Source organism: Mastigoproctus giganteus, chromosome 7 (genome assembly GCF_048544385.1).
Source record: "Mastigoproctus giganteus isolate SK-2022 chromosome 7, ASM4854438v1, whole genome shotgun sequence".
NCBI lineage: Eukaryota > Metazoa > Arthropoda > Arachnida > Uropygi > Thelyphonidae > Mastigoproctus > Mastigoproctus giganteus.
Genome location: NC_143581.1, coordinates 215364754 through 215389915, shown reverse-complemented (window position 1 = coordinate 215389915; position 25162 = coordinate 215364754). Strand labels below are relative to the sequence as shown.

The 25162-nt window shown below is 35.9% G+C and overlaps 1 protein-coding gene across 3 annotated transcripts in view; it reads left to right on the top strand.

Annotated features, from left to right (window-relative positions):
• Window positions 1-25162, top strand: part of LOC150083673 (serine/threonine-protein phosphatase 2B catalytic subunit 2-like) — a 341700-nt gene that overhangs the window by 246327 nt on the left and 70211 nt on the right. For 2 of the 3 annotated variants that reach the window (XM_090378115.1, XM_090378114.1), the window contains exon 10: window positions 3287-3382. In XM_090378115.1, coding sequence (XP_090234241.1) covers window positions 3287-3382 — 96 coding nt within the window. The remainder of the gene's footprint in view (window positions 1-3286; window positions 3383-25162) is intronic. The other variant, XM_090378116.1, reaches the window with a different exon arrangement.

Sequence of the window (25162 nt, the reverse complement as noted above, 5' to 3'; positions counted from 1 at the left end):
TACAAAGTCTACAGAAAGGAGAGGAAGGGAGCACTGGTTATGCTATTAGTTAAGAAACACATAAAATCCAAGAAGTGAAGCCAGTTTGCATCACTGGACAGTGCAGCGTCGAGTCAGTTTGGTGTGACATAAGCATTGGGAGATCAAAATTGAGAGTAGGAGTGTGCTATAGGCCTAATAATTCTGATGAGTATAATAAGAAAATGTACAGGAAAATAGAGTGGGCCAGTAAATCAAAGAGTCTTATAATGGGGGATTTTAATTTCCCAGATATTGACTAGAATTTGTGGGTTGGTCACTCACACACTAGCAAGGCTTTTGTGGATTTATTGGATGATTGTTTTCTACATCAGCATGTTCAGGAGGCAACTAGAGGGAGTAATACTCTTGATCTGATTATCAGTAGTGATTCTTCATGCATTAAGAATCTGCAGATAAAGGAACCACTAGGTGGCAGTGATCACAGTGTGCTGAAGTGGGATTTACTCAAAGAGGTAACTACCATCAGGGGTAAAGGGAAGGGTTATTGCTTTCGTAAAGGCGACTACGATGGTCTGAGACAGTATTTAAATTCTATACAGTGGGACCAACTGATGATGTTACCAACAGCAAATTCAAAATGGGAAGCATTCAAAGAACTTATCTTGGAGGCTACTAGGCTTTACATACAACTAAGAAATATTGTTATGGATGTCAGATGAACTAATGAGACACATGGCAGAGAAGAAAAATGCATGGGATACATATAAATTAACACATGACACAGAAGCCTATGATAGATATAAGCTGGTCTCTAACCAAGTCACAAAGGAGGTTAGGCAGGCAAAGGCAGATTATGAGAAATCTTTGGCAAAGGATGCAAAGAAAAACAGCAAAGAGTTCTTTACTTATGTAAACTCTAGAAGGAAGGGGATGAATCAGATTGGTCCACTTGATATCAATGGTTCAACTGTTGGTGATCCTGCTCAGGTATCTAACAAACTAAATGAATATTTTGCATCGACATTCACACATGAGGAGTTATTCAGTGAGGGGAATGCCAGAGGTGTATTCAACTCTGGCAGTAAGCTAGATAATCTTGTAATAACTGAGAGTAAAGTGGAGGAGAAATTGGAGATAAACACAAGAAAGGCACCTGGTGTGGATGGTATCTATCTAGTTATATTAAAGGAGGCAGCAAAGGAAGTAAGCAGACCCTTAGCCATAATTATGAGAGCTTCCTTGGACTCAGGAGAGGTACCCATAGACTGGATGTGCAAATGTGACCCCAATTCACAAAGGAGGATCAAAGGCTGACACAAAATAATTATAGACCTGTGAGTTTAACCTGTGAGATATACAGATGAAATTCATAAGTTGGTGGGTAGTAAATGGATGGCCATTGCACAAAACAGAAAGAACTGCAAAGTTGCTTGAGAGGCCTTCATCCTGCAGTGGATTGAAAATGGCCGATGATGATGATGTAGTAGTAGTAGTATTCAAAAACTGCTTTAATTATGTATTATTAAGTAAAATTATGTTCCTTGAGGTAATTTTAAAATTTTGAAAACTCTGCTAAATTGTAAAACCTTAGGACTTACTATCTCTTAATTCAAATCTTGTTCTTGGTGATATTTTCTGTAAATGTATGTGTTAATATTTTATTATGAACTTATCAATTGTTTATTAATTATTAGTTTGTCTTTTAATTCTTGAATTTTATTATGCACTGGGCAAAACCTTTTTGATATATATATATATATATATATATACACAATTGCATCTCAAACTTTTTAATAAAAGACGTTGGGAGAATAGATCTTGTTCAGTCCAGTTTAACTGAACCAAACAGCCTGTTTGTTTCAGTTAATGATAAACTTGCCAGGAATATACCCCTTTTATTAACTGAGCCATCTATATAACAAAGTGATCATTTAGCTAATTACATTGAGTAACCACTTTACGAGGTACATCTATCTATCAGTGATTAGATTCCCTTTATCCCCCAGAACAGCCAGGATTTGTTATGGCATTGTCTCAGTGAGGTGCTGAAAAGCATGCCACAGGGATTCTGGGCTATGTTTGACTTATTTGTCTCCCACAGTTTTTTTCAAATTGGGTGGATCTCAAACCTCATATGATCAGTTGGATTGGGATCTGGTTACTTGAGAGGCTACTGCAGTAGGCTGATTTCACTTTCATGTTCTTGGAACCATTTCTGTACATTTCTGACCATGGGACCCGAAGCCATAAAGGGATGCACTGCTTAGAAACTCTTTTCAAATAACCTGTGGTATCAAACTGTTGCTCCACTGGTATTAAAGGGCTCAGTTTACGCCATGAAAATATCCCCCAACACCATAACACCTATGTTGTTGACACACCTAGAAAAATGAGTCCATGGGCTTGTGTTGTTTTCACCATATTCTGTCCTCCCATCAGTGTGAAACCTTATGAACTGGGATTTGTTAGACCAATGTCTTTTTTCCAGTCTTTCACTGTGCAGTGTTGGTGTTTCTGAGCCCACTGCAGCCATATACCTGGAAAAATGAGTCCATGGGCTTGTGTTGTTTTCACCATATTCTGTCCTCCCATCAGTGTGAAACCTTATTATGAACTGGGATTTGTTAGACCAATGTCTTTTTTCCAGTCTTTCACTGTGCAGTGTTGGTGTTTCTGAGCCCACTGCAGCCATATTATTTATTTATTTATTATTATTTTTTTTTTTTCCCTGAGAGGAGTGGAACCTAGTTTGGTCCCTTTGATAAGGGACTAAACTGGGTTCCACTTATAATTATACTTTCTGAAATGCCTCTTTGATTAACACTGTTGTACTGGACTGTTATTTGAATGACTAGACTGGACCAGACCCTTTCTGTTAACCTGCACAAGTCTTGTCAGATTCTGTTGGTTTCTCACATCAGTGAGCTGTTGGACCAATCTCAATACACATACTGGCATGTCTAACATCAACTACCATGCCACATTCAAAGTCGTCTAAATTGTCATCTTGCTCATTCTCACACTGAATTGCACACAGTATCCCTACATATTTTCCCGCTGCTTTATAAGGCATGATACAAACACATGATGCTGTTACCAAAGAAGTGCTCTCTTTCATGAAAAAGGGTAAATGTGCCTAATAAAGTGGCTACTCAGTGTATGTTATAGGGATTCAAATAGCATGAATACTTGATCTCATACAAAAAAAAGTTTTGATGTTTTTGTTGTACATTTTATCTATATAACAATTTTCAAAATTAAATGCTTATGGGTTTTAATCCTCCCCCCCCCCTTTTTTTTTCAGTTACTGAAATGCTAGTGAATGTTCTTAATATCTGCTCAGATGATGAGCTTATGTCCGAAGGAGATGACACTTTTGAAGGTGATGACGCATTTGAAGGTGTTTATAAATATTGGATACTTATATGTAGTGACTTTTCCTTTATTCAGTAGGCTACATTATTACTAAAACAGTTTTCTATTAATGTAATAATATTTAAGTGTACAGTAATGTGCTGATAATTTCCTTTTTAGTTTTGTACCTTACTCTGTAGGAATATAAAACTGTGTTTTAGAACATTATCAAGTTTTTTAAGAATTGCAAACTGTATGTGATAACTTTGTTTGCTAGAATTTCTCTTATAAAATTTATTTTCTTAATGACAGGTGGTAAAATATTATGGCCATTGCCTTGTTATACCAACAGAAATTAGTTATGGAATGAAGAGAAGCAAGGATTGATAGTGCTTTAATTTTTGATGAGCACTTAACTTTTATATACCATACTGTTTTGATTTATTATAATTAATTTTCTGTTTTGATGCACTACAGACTGATAATTTCATGTAAATATTACATATTATTAATCTAGCAGAAACAGATAATTTAATAAATGGCTGAACAGTTAGTTGTGTACGTTTACATATGCTTTTAGATCACTAACGTGACAGTTCTTTATAAAGAATAAATAATAATAAAAAAATCAAATATTGTCCCATCTACAATCTCTCCCCCCCCCCTTCTAAAAAAAAAAAAAAAAAAACTTCCCACCTCTCTCTAATAATTTACCTAAGATGAAAGTTTGTTCCAACAATCAACTACCCTTTGACTGGGGGGACACTTTTCTACATATCTATCCTGCAACTATCCTTCCTCAATATGTGTGTTATTTGAGCAAGAGTAGGAAGCCATCAATGGTTAGCTTACTCAATCCATTCAAAGCCCACAGGTGAAAATCAGATTGAGGTGCTTAATTATAACGTCTGAAAACTAGGTGCATAGTTTCCAAGCTGCAATTTGCAAAACCAAAATCTTGGTAAGAGTACCCATTTATTCTCCCCCCCCACTAATCTCATTGCTTTTCTCTGCACCCTTTCCAACAGATCCACATCCTTCCAAAAATGAGGCTTCCAGTAACTGTGTGCAATACTCAAAATGGGCCTAACAAATGCCTTATAAAGCAGAATAATTTCCTGCTTATCCCAGCTGGCAAAATTCCTGTATATATCATTCATAAAACCCTATGAGCAGTCCTATTAATCCATCTGCACTCAGAGAACATGATTACCCCCAGGTCTTCTTTTGTTATCTACTACCTTGAGTGTGCTACCACACGGTTGGTATTTTAATATGATAATTCATATGACGCCAAATGATGCAGGCTTACACAGTATACAGCATCACCCAAAAAAAAAAAAAAAAAACTTCCCATTTCACCCATCCAGTCCCTACAAATGTTTGTCTAGTTCAGCCTGAAATTTATTTAAGTTATCAACTTTCACAACAACAGATGGAAGTCTGTTCCAGCAATCAACTGCATGCTGGCTAAAGGCAAACTTACACACATGTATTCTACAACTCTTTTCTCAGTCAGGTTCTTATTCTGAGCAATCAGAAGTATCTCGTCAGCATTGAGCCTGCTCAAACCATTCAAGGCCTTATACACCTCAATCAGATTACCTCGCAAGTGCCTAGTCTCCAGATGCTGCAACTTGCAGAACTTAAGCCTTTCTTCCTAAGCACGTCCCTTTGTTCCTCTCACCAATCTTGTTACCCTTCTCTATACTCATTCTAGCAACTCTACATCCTTCCTAAAATGAGACCTCCAGGCCTGACCATTGCCTTATACAAAGGGATAATCACCTTGTGTCTGCTAGAAAAAATCTTTATATATCATTGACAAAACTCCATGACCTGCTCTGGCAGCCCATCTGCACTGCACTTCATATCTGCCTGCACAATTACCCCCAGGTCTTTTTCATTCTCCATCTCCCTAAGTGTAGTACCACACAGTTGGTATGTTTCTCTTGGGTTACTACGACCCATATGAAGTACTTGCATTTGTCAATATTAAACTTCAGTTGCCACTTCTCAGACCATCTGCCTAACTTTACTAGATCCTGTTGCAGTAGCATACTCTCTTTACTGTCATTAACAAGCCTGATATAACGTCATTGATATAATTGATAAATACACAAAACAATAGTGGGCTCAGCAACAAACCCTGGGGAATCCTACTAATAACATTAGTCCACATAGAGCAGTGTCCATTTATTACTACTCTCTGCTGTCTCCCACCCATCCCTTTATCCATTGCAGCAACTTGCCCTTAAAATGCCATACCGCTCCAATTTGTACAGCAGTCTTCCCTGTGCAATGGTATCAAAAGCTTTCCTGAAATCCAAGTATATGATACCAAAATTAATTTTTGCCTCCAGTTCCTTTGTGACCACATCATAGTATCCAATCAAATTGTCAGACAAGACTTCCCCTTAACAAACCCATGCTGTATCTGAACTATTACTTCAGTCTTGGTAGTAGAAGATGGTGAATATCCTTCAGATTTCATCTTCATGTTGATGAAACGGGCCTTTATTGGAAAAATTTGCCCTCGAGAACCTTCATTGCCCATGAATAAAAGTTCGCTCCTGGGTTTAAAGCATCAAAAGACATGCTGACACTTTTGATGGGAGAAAATGTGAGCCAAATTTAAAATTGAAGCTAGCAGTAGTAGTAGTGGCATGTGATGCAAGAAAGCAAATGTATGAGCTTATGCAGCATCAGCCAAAAAAAAAAAAATCACACCATTCCCTCCAAATGCCTGTCCAGTTCCTCCTTAAATCAACTTCCACAACGACAGATGGAAGTTTGTTCCAGCAATTAACCACCCGCTGGCTAAAGGCAAATTTCCGCACATCTATTCTACACCTGTCTTTTCTTAATTTGAATTTATGCCCCCTTAGGTTCGTAATCTGAACAAGTGGAAGGATCCCATCAGAATTCAGCGTGCTCAACCCATTCAAGGCCTTATATACCTCAATCAGATCACCGCGCAGATGCCTAGTCTCCAGCCACTGCAATTTGCAGAACTTAAGCCTCTCTTGGTAAGAGGATCCCTTCATTCCCCTCACCAATATTGTCTGACTGCACAATTACTCCCAGGTCTTTTTCATTTTCTACCACCTTAAGTGTAGTACCACACAGTTGGTACGTTTCTCTGGGGTTACTTCTACCCATATGCAGTACTTTGCATTTGTCAAGGTTAAACTTCAGTTGCCACTTCTTAACCCATCTGCCCAAATTATCTAGATCCTGTTGCAGTAGCACACTGCCATTACTGTCATTAACAACCCTGCCAACCTTTGTATCATCTGTAAACTTCGACATTAAGCCTGATATACCTTCATCAATATCATTGATAAATATACAAAACAACAGTGGTGTTTTTAAGTTTCTAAGTGGTGTTTATATACCACTTAGAAACACCATCTGTTATGAAAATCTTAAACAAAACCATGATGCCTGTGTACTGGAAGTCAAACAAGAAGGGTTGGGTGACACAGGCTGTCTTCTTGGATTCGTACACCAACTGTTTTTGCCCTACTGTTCTCAAATTCTTTAATAACAAAAATTTACCAACCAAGGCAATTCTTCTTTTGGACAATGCTGCTGGACATCCTACAAATCTTGGATGAAGTCAGAATGCCTCTTAAAGTTAATGTTGTTTACATGCCCCCTAATATAACATTAGTTTTGCAAACCAGGATGGCTATTACCCAAGGGGTAATAGCCACCTTTAAAGCTTATTACCTATGGCAAACATTTACAGAAATGGTAAAGCTTTGGATATATCCAACATTACCTTCAGAGAATATTGGCGGTTGTTTGATGTCTTAAAGGGCATCAACCACATTAACACAGCCTTGTAACGAGTCACTGTCAATTGTCTAAATGGACTGTGGCATAAACATCTCCCAGATTTCATACATGACTTCAGAGAATTCGAGCAACAGCAGAATGTTGTAGAAGACATCAGCAAGATCACACAAGAGGCAGTGTTAGAAGAAGGTACAGTTGAAGATGTAACTGAGCTCTTGAAAGTCACGCAGAGACTCTTTCAAATGAAGACCTTGAAGAGTTAGCTTCGGAACTTAGCCAACAGAAGGAGAAAGAAGAAAACTTTCCTCTAAAATTTATGAAGACTAGTGATCTACAGTGGATTCTTGCAAGTGTAGAGTCCCTCACTAATGAGCTCTGTGACATTGATCACGACTGGGAGAGGAGTGCCACAGTTAAAGGGGGTGTCATATCAATGCTGAGCCCTTATTTTGAAATTCTTAAAGAAAGGAGGAAGAAATCCAGGTAATCAACACTTGATCCTTTCTTCAAACAAAAGGCAATCTTCTCAACCAGCATCAACAGATCATCAAGGCCTAACACAAGATGAGTCATCTATGACGCTACTAAAGCATTGACTCAAATCGATAAAATGCCTTTATTATAATACACATACCCACTGTATAAACCGTATATTAAAATAAAATTAAAATGAAATACGATGGTATATAACAAGAATAAAATGCGATAAAATATAAAATTGAAAGCACTAAAGAGATGTTTAAAAGTACTTTAACATCTTTTTAGCACTTTCAATTTTATATTTTATCACATTTTATTCTTGTTATATACCATCTTGTTATATACCATCTAAAGAGATGTTTAAAAGTACTTTAACATCTTTTTAGCACTTTCAATTTTATATTTTATCGCATTTTATTCTTGTTATATACCATCTTATTTTATTTTAATTTTATTTTAATATACAGTTTATACAGTGAGTATGTGTATTTTTGTTTAATAAAGGCATTTTATCAATTTGAGTCAAGTGTTTTAGTAGCATCATAGATGAATCGTAGAGTTCCTGACTCCAGAGGCCTCTTCAATGACCTGCAACCAGGACCTTCAAAAGCCAACTAAAAATTTGGCATTGCGCCACTGTCAAAATGTTTTATATATGTATTAATTTATTTTTTATTTACATGTACATACGATTATATTTATGTAGGTTAAAAATAAAATAATTTTTTAATTAAAACAGTTTATTTCTGAGCTTCAAATACTCCAATATTGAAAAGGGGTAGGTAAAATTTTTGGTGCCCAGAACCTAACCCTGTGATTTCCACCATTGACTTGACTCCATGATATAAAGGGTTCCATTTGCTCCTGCCCCCCCCCCCCCCAGGAATCTAACCCTGACGTAAATCAAGGGCTACCTGTAGTTGTTCATAATCTTTTTACAGTCATTTTGCCTATAACACACTCCTCTCGTTTTAGTTTTCCCAGTACAGATCTAAAATTCATTGGCCGCCCCCATCAATTTGGGTGAAGTGCATTAGATTCTATGTGCTTCTTAATCAAGAACATCATTCCTTCCTCCAACTCTTATGTTTATCCTTTCTGTACATTATAAAAATACAAGAAAGTGTCAAAATTAAGCACAGTTTATTTAAATTCCTCTTCCTCTTTTTAAAAGTAAATGAAGATTTAAGTTTTTACTTCAGTATGTGGTCCTTGAGGCTGTCGCACACATTCCCTCAGATATACCAGACAAGCTGCGCTTGCTACCTGGAAGTCTAAAATGCTGATGGAACTGATATTCAGGTGACACTCAAATCAAGTGGACCCAATTTCAGTGAAGTCTGGATGGTCTGTGACAGCCAAATCCTCTGCTTGCACCTTCAAGATGGTGGGATTGTTAGTAATCTTGGGTGTAACCCTCATGCGCAAGCACGCTGTGGGTGACCACCCAGATGTGAACCAACGTAAAAACAGGGGTCGAGGTGTGGTGCCCACACCACATGGAGGAATGCTGCCCCTCTGTGTTACCAGCCAATACTAGGTGGTAGATGACTCTCATCAACCGGTGCAATACCACCACTTTGCTTATTGGAGGCTTGACGTGGTGGAACCCATGTTTAGTCTCCAGAGCTAAGTTCTGGTCAACCCTTCCTCACATCTTCCACATGCAGTATGATTGATGTCTTATGAGGTTATGATGAACACCATGGCAAGATCCAAACTTCCTTACATTTCGAGGGTACAGCTCTAAAACGGTGTTCGCAGGCTAGCCGCTAGTTAGTACACCGACCGAACCTATCGGTAACTCTCTAGGAGGCTTCCAGATCAGCTAGTATTTAATCTTGCTACCTCTACTCTGCCAGGATAGTGACTGAGTCCAAGTAGCGTGTATGTGGGGGACATTTTCGAGGCATTTATTTTGTCTAGGATGTGGGTATATTCTTACCATGTGTGCGCCATATCCAAAAATGTCATTACTTCATACAGCATGTCCCCCCCCTCCCACACACACACACACTTTTTCTTACTATTGAATACAGCATAAATTGTCAAACTAATAGAGCAAACTTATTTGCGTAAAGGTCTAAACCTCCGAAACACTTCCTAGTTCATTTCACAAATATACGTGGTCTCGGTTATAATCTCAGTGATGTCCATTTCCACATACAGTCTGTCAAACGGCATGTACTTTTTTTGACAGAATCTCAGATAATGGTTGATTCAACCACTACTCATCTCAGTTGCCCAAATTATTCACTTATTCGTTGTTGTCCAAATTATTCATTGTAAAGCAGTTATTAATCAGTCCAAACTAGAATTTGAACAGGCTAAGAGTAGAAAACTTGCTTCTTGCCCTAATGGCAGCCAAGCATTCTGGGCTCTTGCCAAAGCTATTGGCTATAACTTTTGTCCATCTTTCCTCCCACCTCTGTCAAAACTAGATAGTTCTATTGTCAGTTTATCCAAGGATAAAGCTGACCTGCTAGCATCCCATTTTTCTTCCAACTTTTGTATTAATAATCTTGGTAAAACACCTCCCACTGTTACACTCCACTCAGTCCCTCCTGTGGTCCTTCTTCAAAAGGATGTCAGAAGGATTTTGATGAATCTTGATGCTAAGAAAGCTCCAGGTCCTGATGATATTTCTTCACTTGTTTTCAAAACCTGTGCTCCTGATCTTACTCCTGTTTTTTGCTGCCTTTTTTCCTTCTGCTTGGAAATTTGCTCGTACCAGCCAGTTCCTAAAATGGGTGATTTGTTACCCTTTTTGGGAACTGGCTGGATATGAGCAAATTATCGTCCCATTGCAATTACCTCTACTCTTTCTAAAGTAATGGAGAAATCAATGAACCACCAACTCTTAAACTGTCTAGAAACCTTCCATCTGATCAATGATCGGATGGAAGGATCGTTCACTGGTGATATTCTGGCTTATGTTATTCATTCATTTATTCTGGCTTATTTTATTCATTTTCTATTCATCAATAGAAAAGTTTGGTGAAACACAGGCAGTTGCTGTTGACATCTCAAAGGCTTTCGATCGTGTTTGGCAAAAAGTCTTCTAAACAAGCTTTCATCTTATGGTTTGCCAGCTGTTTTTTGTAATTGGATATCCAGTTTTCTCTCTCACCGCTCATTTGAGGGTGATGGTAGATGGCTCTCTGTCTTCTAACTTCTCCACTAAGGCTGGTGTCCCCCAAGTTTCAGTTCTTTCCCCCACTCTTTTTCTCTTGTTTATTAATGACCTTCTATTGATCGGAAATCCTATCCATAGTTTTGCTTATGATAGCATATTGCGTTCCACTTTCCAGTTTGAGAAACCTCACCATGCTCAATCAGCATCAACTTCTCAAATATCTGCTATCAACTCCTTAAATACTGATATCCAGGTATGCGATGGAAGCAGCGAGGAGTTACCCTGCCGGCGTAGGGTAGTTCCTTAGCAGTACCTTGAAAGTTCAAGTAACGCGAGTGTCATGGTGTCAATTCTCCAGTGGGGCAAAGACAACTTAGTTGATTTCAATCCTTCTAAAACTCACTCCTGTCTTATATCTCGCAAAAAGGATTCTTCTGCTCCTATGCTTATCTTTGGTGACACTCTGATTTCTAGGCAAGATGATATATCTCTTTTGGGGATTACCCTGACTTCTAATCTCTCTTGGCACAAGCACATTACAAATATTGCTTCCTCTGCATCTAAAAAACTTGGTTTTCTTTCGCTTTCTGCATTACTTTACTTCCAAATAGCTGTTCACTCTGTACAAATCGCAAATCCATCCTACCGTGGAATGTTGTTCCCACATCGTGGGCGGTGCCCCGAAAACCTCTCTCAGGCTTCTAGATTCCATTCAGAAGATGACAGTTAGGTTAATTAATGACTCATCTCTAACAGAGTTCATTCTGTCTCATAGATGTTCTGCTGCATGCCTTTTCTATAGATACTTCCATGGGCACTGTTCTTGTGAATTGGCTTCTATAATTCCCGCTCTCTCTTTCAAAACAGTCCGAACACGTGCTGCCACCAGCCAACATCCATTTACTGTCCAACTTCAAACTCACAGAACCAACTTTTTATCTTCCTCGTTTATTCATTCAACTGCCATTTCCTGGAACAACCTTCCTTTATACATATTTTCTGAAAATTACAGTCTACAGAAGTTCAGGTCTAATGTCAACAATTATCTTCTTTTGTTTTCTCAACCTCCAACCCATGCACGGTACTAAGTACTATAGATTCTAATACCTCTCGTGTTTGGGGTTTTCATAAAAAATAAATAAAATTTTTTTTGAAGCTGCTTTATATGTGAGGAAACAACAAATCTTAAAGTTTAATTGATTAATTATTAAGTTTACAGAATCACAATTCATTTTTATATGAATACATTTTTCTTAAATAAAGTTTTCTGTATTCTTTGTTTTGCGATACCTAATCTACATTAAGATCAAGGTTATTCTTTAGCCATACTACAGAGCTTGGTGAGTAATGATCATATTTTACCAGTCTACTCAGTTTCTCAGTTAACTTGGGTTAGTTCTGGAGATGGGCTGGTGGAACTCTAATTTCAGCAAAACCCCAAATGCTGACATGGTCTCATTTTCCTGTTTGTTTCAGCATAAAGTTAAGATTACTGTGAAATGGTGTGCAAGTTGAGAGGATGAAATTCCTCAAGAAGCTGTGGTCTGGACAAAGTGGTAGAAGACTGGGCATGTTTCCTGGCCCATTGTGAAGGGTCTTAGTTTCTGTAGAAAATAAACATTTCAGATTAGAGACAGCAGATTCTGGTATTAAACTACTTGCCTTGTATATATTTCAAATTCACCCCTTGTGTTAAATTAACACTTGATTGGCATAATGATACAGCTTGTTTGCAACTAAATTCAACTTAATTAAAATAAAATTTTAAATTAAATTTTTTAGTCCTAATTTAAAACTAAAAGGTAGAAAGTAAACTACAATAATTTTCTTATTTAAACAGCACATTTTTATCATACACTAAAACATAAGCTGTTAAGATTAAGTAAGAAAAGTATTTCATTATAAAAGTTGTATGGTTTTGACATTAAGGATGATTATCGTTAATATACTGTCTAACTTTTATTTGTACAGATATTTTTATAAATTATTTTTTTTTATTTTTTTTTTTTGCTTAATAAGGAGTGGCCATAATATTTTACTAACATTTGTTTTAAGACACTTTTTTTTAGATACACCATAACCATAACTATATTCTGAAATAAAAGTGATTTTTTTTTTTTTTTTTTTTTTTTATATCTGAAAAATTATTAAAATGTTACTTTAGAAACATTTGCATATAATTTTTCATATTTAGTTTTAGAAAATTGCTCTACAGTTTTTAACATGTATATTGTTGTTTTACTTAATTGTGTACCTTTTTACTAATTTTTAAATTATTTTGAAGTGTTTGGGCAACTGGCATTTTATTATTGTTTACAAGTTTTTCACCTAATTATCTGTGTTCCATTATCGTATCATTTTACTGTAGTGCAGCAGTTCCCAAACGGTGGTTTGCGAACCCCTGGAGGTTCGCACTAAAAATTCTGTAATGGCGTCTGATTAGATTTACATAGGTATATTTTTGTAAACTACAAAATACAGGCAGTCCCCATATAACACGGTACTTCTACAACATTGTTTTGCTCTAACATGATAGATAAATTGTGGCAATCCTCGCACAACATGTTACTTATATAACACGGTTTTGCTCTAACATGGTTTGAGAATTTCGGTAAACCTCACATAACAGGGCATTTTTGAGCTTTTGTGTGGGGGAAACCCTGCTGTTATATTGGATGTAATTTTTCAACATTTCCACTCTTTTTGAATCCCCGCTGTTCACTCGCTAGTCAAAACAAAAATTATTGAGAAATCCCTGTATTTTATTTTGTTGGTAAATCCCGATGTTATGTTCTGTGCTATTTAACTTGTGGGAAAATCTAGATTTCAAAAGTTTTATTACTATTGGATAGCACACACACCAGGCCATCTAAAAGATTTAAGTCATCCAAACGTTGAAGTTACATTCCTACCACCACAGTTGTACTGGGTTAATACAACTTCTTTCATTCACCATAAGGTCAGGGCATTATATCCACCTTTAAAACTCATTACATCAGAAAATCGTTACAATGGATTTTGGAAAAAATTGATTCCGAATCTATTGAAGTAATTAGTATTAGTAATGGCCACGTAGTGCAAGAAAGCCTATGGCTTATGCTGCACCAGCAAAAAAAAAAAAAAAAAAATGGAGGCATAGAAACATTTCTCAGTTGTGGACTGCATCAGAATCATAGCTTTATCGCTGAAAGAAGTAAAACTGACAATGTTAAATGCATTTGGAAAAATGTATGGTCAGAGTCAGTTCATTCAGGAAATATGGTCGAACAGGAAGAAAATGGAATCAGTGTGGTAGTAGAACTTGCTACGTTGGTAGGAGGGGAAGGTTTTGATGATATGACTACTGAAGCCCTCGGTGGGTAGCACAGTTGATAGAATCGCCTGCCACTCCACTCAAGACCTGAGTTCAAATCCCGCTGATGACGGGAGTAATTTTTATGGATATTTTTCACAACATGGCTGAGTTATTCGGATGAGGGTAGCATGTTTTTTTCACATTGACTCCTTTCTGCGACCAGTCTAATCTTCTGAAAGCTTCCTCAAGGGCAGCAGTAAACAGCTTCGGAGATATTGTGTCTCCTTGTTGAACTCCTTTCTCGATTTTAAATTTGCTACTGTCTTTGTCTAGTCTAATAAAGGAGGTAGCACTCTCATATATTTTCTTCAAAATCATAATATATGGGGTATCTATGCCTTGTCATTCCAGTGCCCGAAACAATGCCTTATGTTGTATGGAGTCAAATGCCTTTTCATAATCCACAAATGCCAGGCATAATGGTGTTTTATATTCATTTGCTTTCTCCATTAGCTGTGATATTATGTGAAGGTGATCCATAGTTGAGAATGCTGTCCTAAAGCCAGCTTGCTCTTTCGGTTGATTCTCATCATGTATTCTTTCTAATCTGTTAGTAATGACCCTTGTGAACAACTTGTAGATGTGGGATAACAAGCTAATTGGTCTATAATTTCCCATTTCTGATTTATCTCCTTTCTTATGCAGCAAAACTATGATTGCATTATTCCACTGCTTAGGCATCACACCTTTTCTAATGCAATTTGTGAAGAGCCTTGCCAGTTTTTGTGTTATGTCTCTTCCTCTCAATTTTAACAACTCTACAGTAACTTAATCTTCCCCTGGTACCTATGTATAGGTACTTAATAATAATCTTACATTATTATGCATTATCACTTATAAACATGTAGTACTGGAAATATTTTATAATAAAAATTATTATACGATTTCAGAGAATATAGGCTTAGGGTTTGAGATAAAATTATTATGTTGAAAGGGGTTCGCGATAAAAATATTATGTTGAAAGGGGTTCGTGAGGTTAAAAAGGCTGGGAACCGCTGATGTAATGGATAGATCCAATTACTGCACTCTTTTACCTTACATAGTTACAATAGAAGTCAGTCCTTTTTTTGGTGCTCTGTAAACTGATTCTTCTGACAAAATGATATCTGATGAAAGTGGGAACTGTTGGCAAAGCAAACCATTTTCATATTGTATAGATGTAATTGGCAGAATTGGATCTGAAAACAATCCACACTTCATATTCATCCACAACATTTTGTGTGCTCTGTTAAATATTTATTTCTCAAATAAATCCTAATTCCTTTGAATGACTATATATTTATGATGTCATCAAGTGAACTTCTTTACTAGCCACAGAAAGCATGAGTTTTGTGTACATTAGCATAATTTTAGATTTCTTTTCCATCTCTCAGATCAGATGAAAGTTGATTTGTAATAAGCTGACTTATGTTAACTGAGTAGATACAGGGTCATATGATACCAACTGGTATATAATGTATGAAAGCATAGGAAAATTAAACTAAAATTTTATGCAGAAACAGAATTGGAGAGTTGTGTAAATAAACACTTTCTCTTTGACTGCATTAGCAAGAATTAAATACCATAAGGTAGCCTGTGGTGTTTTATAAACTTGTTTTTTTTTGTTTTTTTTTTTAAATGTGAAATTTTTAGGTTTCAACTAAAGTATATTATACAGCAATGTTAAAAGACTGATATCTGTGAAGAAAGAGGAAGAAAAATTGTTGAAGAAAAAAATATAAAAAATTTTTTCCTCTCTGTTCAGGTGAAAGTTGACATTTGTAATAAGCTGACATATGTTAACTGAGTAGGTACAAGGTCATATGATATGAACTGATATATAATGTATGAAGCAAATAAAGTACCTGGGGCTGGTGTAATCTAGGTAAGCAAACCTTTAGCCATAATTATGAGAGCATAATTATGGCCAGAGGTTTGCATTGAAGAAGCCCACCACGGAGTGGAGATGTGAAAATGACTCTTCTATTCACAAAGGGGGACCAAAGGGCAAAGTGAGGGATTTCAGACCTTTAAGCTTGACTCAAATATAATGTTCCAGAAAATATAATGGAGTCAGTGGTTAAAGAAGTATTTACAGGATCATGACAAGAATGCAGTTATACATCAATCACAACATGGATTTGTTAAGGACATAACTTGTTGCCAATCTGCAATTAGCTATAATGATGCAGTAACAAAGGAACTGAATGTAAAAAATAATTTTGACATCATATACAGGTAGCCCTCGTTTTGTACTGATCTATTTAGGCCAATTCCCAATAGTGCCAGTCACTAACCACAAGGCCATGAATATTTATTTTTGAATTTTTTTTATAAATTGAAAGTTTAAAATCGTCAAACAAAATTTAGCAGCATTGTATAATATGTATCATGCCTGTTCATGTGATCAAGGACAATCTGAGCCAATCACAGATAATACAACATGAGTTTTGCAACCCACTGACCAGGGGGTAATAGCCTTTTAAAACTTATTACCTACAGAAAACATTTGCAGAAATGGTAAAAGCTTTAAATGTGTCCAACATTACCATCAGAGAATATTGGCAGTCGTTTGATGTCCTAAAGGGCCTCAACCACATTAACATAGCTTGGCAAGAGGTGACTGTCATTGTCTAAATAGAGTGTGGCGTAAACGTCTCCCAGATTTCATGCATGACTTCAGAGGGTTCGAGCCACAACAGAATGTTGTAGAAGACATCAGCAGGATCACACAAGAGGCAGGGTTAGAAGAAGTTACAGTTGAAGATGTAACTGATCTCTTGAAAAGTCATGCAAAGACTTTCAAATGGAGACCTTGAAGAGTTAGCTTCAGAACTTAGCCAACAGCAGGAGGAAGAGAAAGAATAAGACTTTCCTCTAAAAATTATGAAGACCAGTGCTCTACAATGGATTCTTGCAAGTGTAGAATCCCTCACTAAAGAGCTCTGTGACATTGATTACAACTGGGAGAGGAGTGCACAGTTAAAAGGAGTGTCATATCAATGCTGAGCCTTATTTTGAAATTCTTAAAGAAAGGAGAAAGAAATCCAGGTAATCAACACTTGCTTCTTTCTTCAAAAAAGGACATCTTCTCAACCAGGGCTGTCAACAGAAGATCCTCATCCAGGACCTTCAAATGCCAACTAAAACTTTGGCATTATGACACTGTCAAACTGTTTTAGGTAATTTATTTTTTATTTATTATATGTACCTGTATTTATGTAAGTTAAAAATAAAACACTTTTTTTTTTTTTTTTAATTCAAAAGTTTGTCTGAGTGTTAAATACTCCAGTATTGAAAAGGGTAAAATTTCTGGTGCCCAAAACCTAACCCTGTGATTTCCCATTGACTCCATTATATAAAGGATTCCATTTTTGCCTACCCCCCCCCTCAGGAACCTACCCTGGTGTAAATCAAGGGCTACCTGTATTTTGATTTTATTAAAGCTTTTGAAACTCTTTCATGTTAAGGAGACTGCTTTATAAATTGGAGCATTATGGCATTAGGGACACATTACAGTTATGGATAAAAGAATGGCCTAGTGGCAGAAGACAGGAATCACTACATACTACTGCAACAGGGCCTTGAAAAATTAGACAGATGGGCTGAGAAGTGGCAGTTGAGGTTTAACATTGATAAATGCATCAATGACTTAGTAATCTCAGAATAACATCATTTGGATGATGTCATGCCTAGGGTGGTGGAGAATGGAAGAGGCCTATGAGTAATTGTACACTTTGATATGAAGTTCACCAGACAGTCTGCTGGGATGGCTTATAGGGTTCTGTAAATGATATACAGGAATTTTGCTGGCAAGGACAGGGAGGTGATTATTCCTATTGCATATGGAAAAGGTTAAGATGCATCTTGAGTATTGCATACAAGTCTTGAAGAAAGATATGGATGGATCAGAACAGGTACAGAAAAGAGTAACAAGGTTGCAGGATAGATGTGCAAAAATTTGCTTTCAGCCAGTGAGTATTTGATTGTTGGAAGAAACTTCCATCTGGTTTTTTCAAAATAGTAGCTTGAATAAATTTAAGGAAGGAATCAACAGATTATTAGAAGAATGGAGGGACAGATGAGTTGGGTGGGTGGGTTTTTTTTTTTTTTTTTTGCTCTGCTGATGCTGTAAGCTTGCTTCCTTGCATCATTTACCACTATTGTTACTAAGACTGCATTTATGCTGAAATACAAAGAGAATAAAAAGTTCCATAACCAAATTTTATTTAAAGAAATTATATTTTCAGATGTGTTAGCCATTTACACATCTTTTCCATCAGTTAAATTGCAAAAACGTTTCTTAAAAGTCTTTTTTTTTTTTGAAAGTTCATAACATACATACATATACTGGATTATATTTATTATATTACAGTTTTAAGATTTGGAACATATAATTTCATTTGTAAAACAAAGGAATAAATTTAGTAAAGGTATTTAGTTGAAGTAGCATTAAGAACCACATTTTTAATTCATAAAATTAAGAATATTGTTCTTAATTTTATGACTTATGTGGGTTAAATTTACATTATTTTATTTATTTTTTTCCCCCTTCCTTAACGTCTCTTCTCTATTGTCTTGATGACCTTTACCAAGAATTTCATAAAAGTAGTCCAAATCAAAATGTAAGAAGAAGTGATCCTTTAAACTCATATTACACTCCAACTTTTGAAATTTAATTGTATTTTCAGTAATGACATAATGTCAAAATATGAAAGGGTCGAATTTTATTCCTTTATTTTGAAATTTAAATCTGACTTGTTCTTCAAGAAGTTATGAATAATATAAAAATATTTTAAATCCAAGATATGTTTGTCTTTCAACTTGGTTTATTTTTTCTTCATACCATTCTTCCCATTTTAACTTCCTTATCTGAGACCCAACCTTTGTGTGACCTCTCAAAGGGCACTGACTTTTATATATGACCGGTATTTGGCGCATTATAGCCTCGGTTGCTGATGCGCCAATAAAACCCAAATCAAATCAAAGGGCACTGAGAATTTGCTGCAAATATACTTGAAGCAGTTCTAATACAATGCATTCACAAGCTGCTTAATTAAGGCCAGTTTTATGTGAAGTGGGAATAAACAACACTAGTTGAGTAACAATTTCAGAAATTCTATATTACACATTTATCAGACCTTAGTTTATTTACAAAATTACAGATATTATACAGTGTCTGAATGGCTATAGCTTTTCCTTCTGGTATGGATGACTTGCTTTGCTATCCCATTCACACACAAAACATGGAATTTTTTTCTGTAACCAGACTGTTGACCAAGCAGCATGCAGTCTGCTCATGCTCATTATGCTGAACCTTTTCAAGACGTTTGACTATTAGCAATTTCAAAAGAAGCCTAAAATGCCTCCAGAAGTTGCAGGAGCATCAGAATTGGTATATATAGTGTCAAGGAGAATACTTGGAAGGAGATCCATCTGAATATCTAGTAAGCTTTATCAGTTTCCAAATATTAGTTCAGCCCCCAAAACTTTTAACCACAGCTTGTATTTTAGACTTACAGGTTTTGTAATATAGTAAAGTCTTGAACCAAAAGGGGGTATGGCTAGTCTGTAAGAGGTCTGTTAAATCCAATTGTTCATTAAACTTAAAAAAAGTATATTTGCATGTATATATATTTATAATAAAGTGCTGTATTGTGAAATAAAAAAACATGAAATGGTGTAATACTGTATTTTTCTGCACTTACCAGCTGTATGGAGCAAAAAAGCTTGAAATTTTGCATTGCTGTATAGCTCTGATCGAAGCTTATTCAGAGTACAAAAAGCTCTTGAGTATTCTAACTGAAGATTCAGATGAATCCCTACTGGTGTCTGATATGCTTGGTAAGCTGATAGAAGATGATAATGAGTGAGGATATCCCAGCTCCTTGGCACTTTTCTTTATTGTGAAAACAATTTAACTGGGACAAATGCATTTACATCACTGGGTCCATAAGGATGAGAAGCCTAGTTCAAAAGATCTGCCTGTTATTTCCCAAGTACATTAAATTTAGTTCTGATACAGCAAGTGTTTACTTAATATTAAAAATTGTATTGAAAAAAAAAAAGCAAAGGCAGGTTAATCAGTAGAATGGTATAAGCCATTTTTGGTACTTATCTGATGTGGGTTACAGAAATTGTAATTGTTTTAATTTTCACTGCGGTGTTTCTTATCAGCATTTGAAAAATCATTATGATCCATCCAGTTTTCTTTTTTCATTATTCTTTTGCTTCTAATTACTCTGAGCTAATGAAATATAGATAAATCCTGGTGTCTGACTAAGAAATTCTTAGACTTAGTTCTCATTTTCATTTTGAAGTTTCTGATAAAAGTTCCAATAAGTGATTACTTAGCAAACTGCTGTTTGTGAGGAAATGCATTTCTTGATCACTGCTTTACATTGGAACTTTGATAAAGTAATTGTATGAAACTTTTTTGCTTTTATTCTTCTTTAGGTTAATTTTACTTTTATTGTACTGTACAAAGACATATATTTACTGTATATTTCCAGGTACTATGCATTATAAAAAAAAAACAGCGCTATGAAATTAAGTTCAGAAAATTCAGAAAATTATAAGCTCTAGTAAGAATCGGTGCCTGGGGTTGCCATATTTGAAAGGATTGACTATAATTACTAATTCATTGAAGCTGCTTTGATAGGAATTTGTTACTTTCTGCTGCCAGCTTATTTTTCACTACCTTAAGAGTCAATATTTTATGCTTTAATACTGATTCATTACTTTATGCTAGCAAAGACAAAATTTGTTCATGTTTTGAACTTCATCTACATGGGTGTATATGAAATGTGCTTACTTTTATTTAAAATTACACATGATATGATGCCCTCTTTGAAAAAGCTAGTTCTTATCTTAAGAAAGCTGCTGTGGTTTAGAATGCATATTTATATACAAATTGATTACAAAATTTTTTCTAGTGTTTACAGTTATAAAGGGCAGAAACCCAAGTCTGTATATAGAAGGAGTATCTCAAGATAGTATTATAATGCCATCGTGGATCATAGCAAATCCAGGTTGTGCGTATTGACTGTCAGGGTTGCAATATCTCCAGTGACAGTTTTCAGTTAGTTTTAGGATTAATCTTGATGGCTAAAAGATAATATGCTAAAGGATAATATGCATAAATGATAAGTCTGTAGATTTAAGAATCAGAGAAACAGGTTGTAAACAAGTAATAATAAGAACAATTACATATAACTGAACACCATTGTAGTGTGTCCACTTTTTTTCCCCTTCTTTAAAAAAATGAATAAATAAATAAATAAAAAAAGGCAAAATGCTGTGTCCATTTTGAGTTTTGCAGATGGTAAAAGGGGCAAAGTTCATAATAGATTCAGTTTTGACTCTCGTTATTTGATGTGCGTTAGGATTTTTTAGATTAAAAGTACATTTTAATTGCTTTGATGAATGAAGTTACATCACAATCAGCAAGAGTAAAATATTTATGAGATTAAGAAATAGTTTCTTAGTCTTATAAATATTTTATTATTTAGTATGAGACAATAATTGAGACTAAGAAATAGTTTCTATATAGTTACAAAAAATGTCTCTGGTAAGGAGCTGCCCTGAGATACAGTCCTAGAATTAGATTTACAGTTCTTCACCTTACAAGGTGAAGATCTAAGCAATTCAGTGTTCATGAAAGAAAGTTCTGTATAAGTTAGAAAAATGCACAGTGTAATATCTGAAAATATAAACTTTTTGGTTTTTTATTATTGGAAAAATACAGATGGATATATAGATGATTTAATCCTAAACACAGTTATGGTCTTCCTGAAAAATTTTAGGAAAAACTATGAACTTCAGTACATTTATAGAATATTATCTCTAAGTATAGTAAATGAGAATTATGAGAGAGAGTGCGTATTGAAAGATTGATAAACTACTTTATGGCTTTCCTTCTTGGGCTATCGTGCTTTTAATTTATACATTTTAAAAACTGATAAATTAGAACATTGTTTTTATAGAAGACATTATTGCCAAAATTGAAATTTTGCTTTATTAGGGTAGTTACAGTTGACATACAATGATTAGTTATTTGTTATTGTAGGTTGTAATGGAGCTTTAGTTATATCATAAAGTATGGCCCTGTAAACATTAATTCCTTGAATTAATTTAAAATTAAACTTTTTAAATCTAAAATTAAACTTTTTAAATCTAAAATTTAAATCTTTTTAAAGGTTTTTTTTACCATGAAGTTATAATTTATTTTGTTAACCTTCTTACCTTGTTATACATGATAGTTGCTTAAATATGCAGTATATGAAGGGCGATTGAAAAGTTTTTAGATTGGCCAAAATGATAACATGTTAGTTACAACTAAATTTTTTCCCAGATGTTTCTAGAAATTTCTTTAGCAACCTGACTGGATGCAATAAAAAATATATATATATAAATATTATTATTATTTTATTATTTTTTTTCCCTGAATTAAGTTGCTGACATATTTATAAGTAGAAAGGCTAAAACCTTTATACTTATAAATTATTACATCGCACAGGAACAGATCAGAGTTGCTGATCAATTCAAAGACGCATTACCATGTGATGTACTCTTAACCCATCTGCTCATATAAATACCACTGTTCCTAAAGCTTTACACCTTCCTCAACTTTCGAGGAAGATGTATTGAGGTTACTATTTTTGATCCTTTTAAGCAACTACAGGGTTGTTAAAATTAAAGTATCCCTATGTAGAGGGCTCTGGAGTGAGTTCTAAGGCTTGTATTGAAGAGAAATTTGGACAACAGGTACAATAAAGAATGCACTCACCATTTATTGGAAAAAAATTTTGTTATAAAATTTGTCGCTATATGGCACTGTGGCAATAGAAATCACTTGAACAGTGCTACAATTGTTCAATATGCCCTCCATTTTGGTCAACAACAGTTTCCATTCAAAAAACAGCATTTTCTACAGCAGAACGTATATCAACTGGAATAGCCAGCACGTGACGTCTAATGTTGTCCTTCAGATCTGCTAGAGTTTGATATCCTTCCCGATACACCTGGTTCTTCCAAAAACCCCACAACCAGAAGTCGCATGGGGTGTGATCGGGGTGGCCAAGATGTCTTACAATGGCTGATGACCCATTTGTCTGTAAAGCAATCTTTGGACACAACGGTGGATGTGGGGTGGCACACCATCTTGGATGAATATGGTATCCTGAAGGCACCCACATTGTTGCAGCTCTGGTATTGCGAAATTTGCCAATATTTCATAATATCGCTGTCCAGTGATGGAACAGGTACAGGATCCCGTCAGTGTTACCTGTTCAAAAAAATGTGGCCATAAATCCACACCACACTGTCACTTTTGGAGAATGCAACAGGACCTCTTGGATAACTCAAGGGTTTTCTGTTGCCCAAATGCGAAAGTTGTGCGTATTCACTTGTCCATTTAAGCAGAAGTGGGCTTCATCACTCCAAAGGATGTTCCATGGCCAAGTGATATTCACTGTCATTCGCGCCAGAAACTGAAGTGCGTATGTGAAACGAATATTTGCATCACCATGCTTTAGCTGCTGTAGCATGTGAATCTTGTTGTTATTTGTTGTTATTTGGTTTTTAGGTGCATTAGCAACTAAGGCCATATTGCTCTGGGGATATGCGGTGGTCATTCCCTGACCTTTCCGCATCCTCCGTATTTGGTGGGCACGGGCTCGAACCCCGGTCTAATCAAGAAGCGTGTGCTACGCACTGCTGCTCCTGCCCACCTGTCTACAGAGGCGCCTGTGCATCATGTAAGGATAGTACCGCAACACCTGACGCATTAATAGCCTTACAGTGGAATGCGGCATGTCCACTTCACGAGAAACAGCTGGCACACTTGCGCTCCCACATGGAGATTGACTTGATAAATCCACGACAGCTGTAGCCACATCTTCAACATGAGAGGAGTCCACTCGTTTTCGACCTCTACCTGGTTGAACACCAAGATCTCCTGTCACTTCAAATTTTGCAGACAGCACAAACAGTCATAGGTCCACGCCTTATGCACTTCTGACGGCAGAATTCTCTGATAGCCGCAGCTGCATTGTTGCTACAGCTTCACTAATAGTGCCTTTTTCTGCAACGTTGTTGGCACTACAGCAGCAATGCCAACGTTGTTGGCATTGCTGCTGTAGTGCAGGCAAACATCTACTGTATGATTTTGAAGAGACTGCTTTGCTTTTATACAGTACAGTAGAGTACAGCTGAATAGTGGCGCTGTGGCAATAACTTACGATTCTGTAAATAACGTAAGTTATTTGCATAATCGTAACTAAGATAGTTACTTGCCATACAGTGACAAATTTTATAACAAATTTTTTTTTTCCAATAAATGGCAAGTGCATTCTTTTATTGTACCTGTTGTCCAAATTTCTCTTCAGTATGAGCCTTAGAACTCACTCCAGAGCTCTCTACATAGGAATACTTTAATTTTAACAACCCTATACTTTTACTTGTAGGCGTCTCCGTAGCCAGGTGGGCAGGAGCAGCAGTGCGTAGCACACGCTTCTTGATTAGACCAGGGTTCGTTCCCTGAATGACCACCGCACGGGGACATGCGGTGGTCATTCAGGGAATGACCACCGCATGTCCCCGGAACAATATGGCGGTAGTTGCTAATGCTCCTAAAAACCAAACAACAACAACTTGTACTTGTTATTGATTTTTGTACCATTATTTGGTCTCTTTTCTGGCAGTATCTCTCAGTCCTATTTTGAATGTATTCAAATCAGATTTATTCATTTCCTTTGTTTCAAGAAACACACAGTTTCATTGCAGTTTACAAAGCTCAGTGCCACAGTTTTTTTTATTTAATTCAATTTTATTTTATTAAATAACAATTTTATAACTTAGTACATCATTTTATTGAACCTCCTGTTCTCCTAACTCTTTTGTGGCATGTTCCTTATGCAGATTATTTCCTCTTCATTACATGCTTCTTTGGGAACCTGACTCTTGATACAATATAATATTTTTTCCCCCCTAAATTAAGTTACTGATCTATTGTTTTTTATATGAAATCTAATAGAGACTATTTGGCTCTCGATTTTTTGCATTATTATACA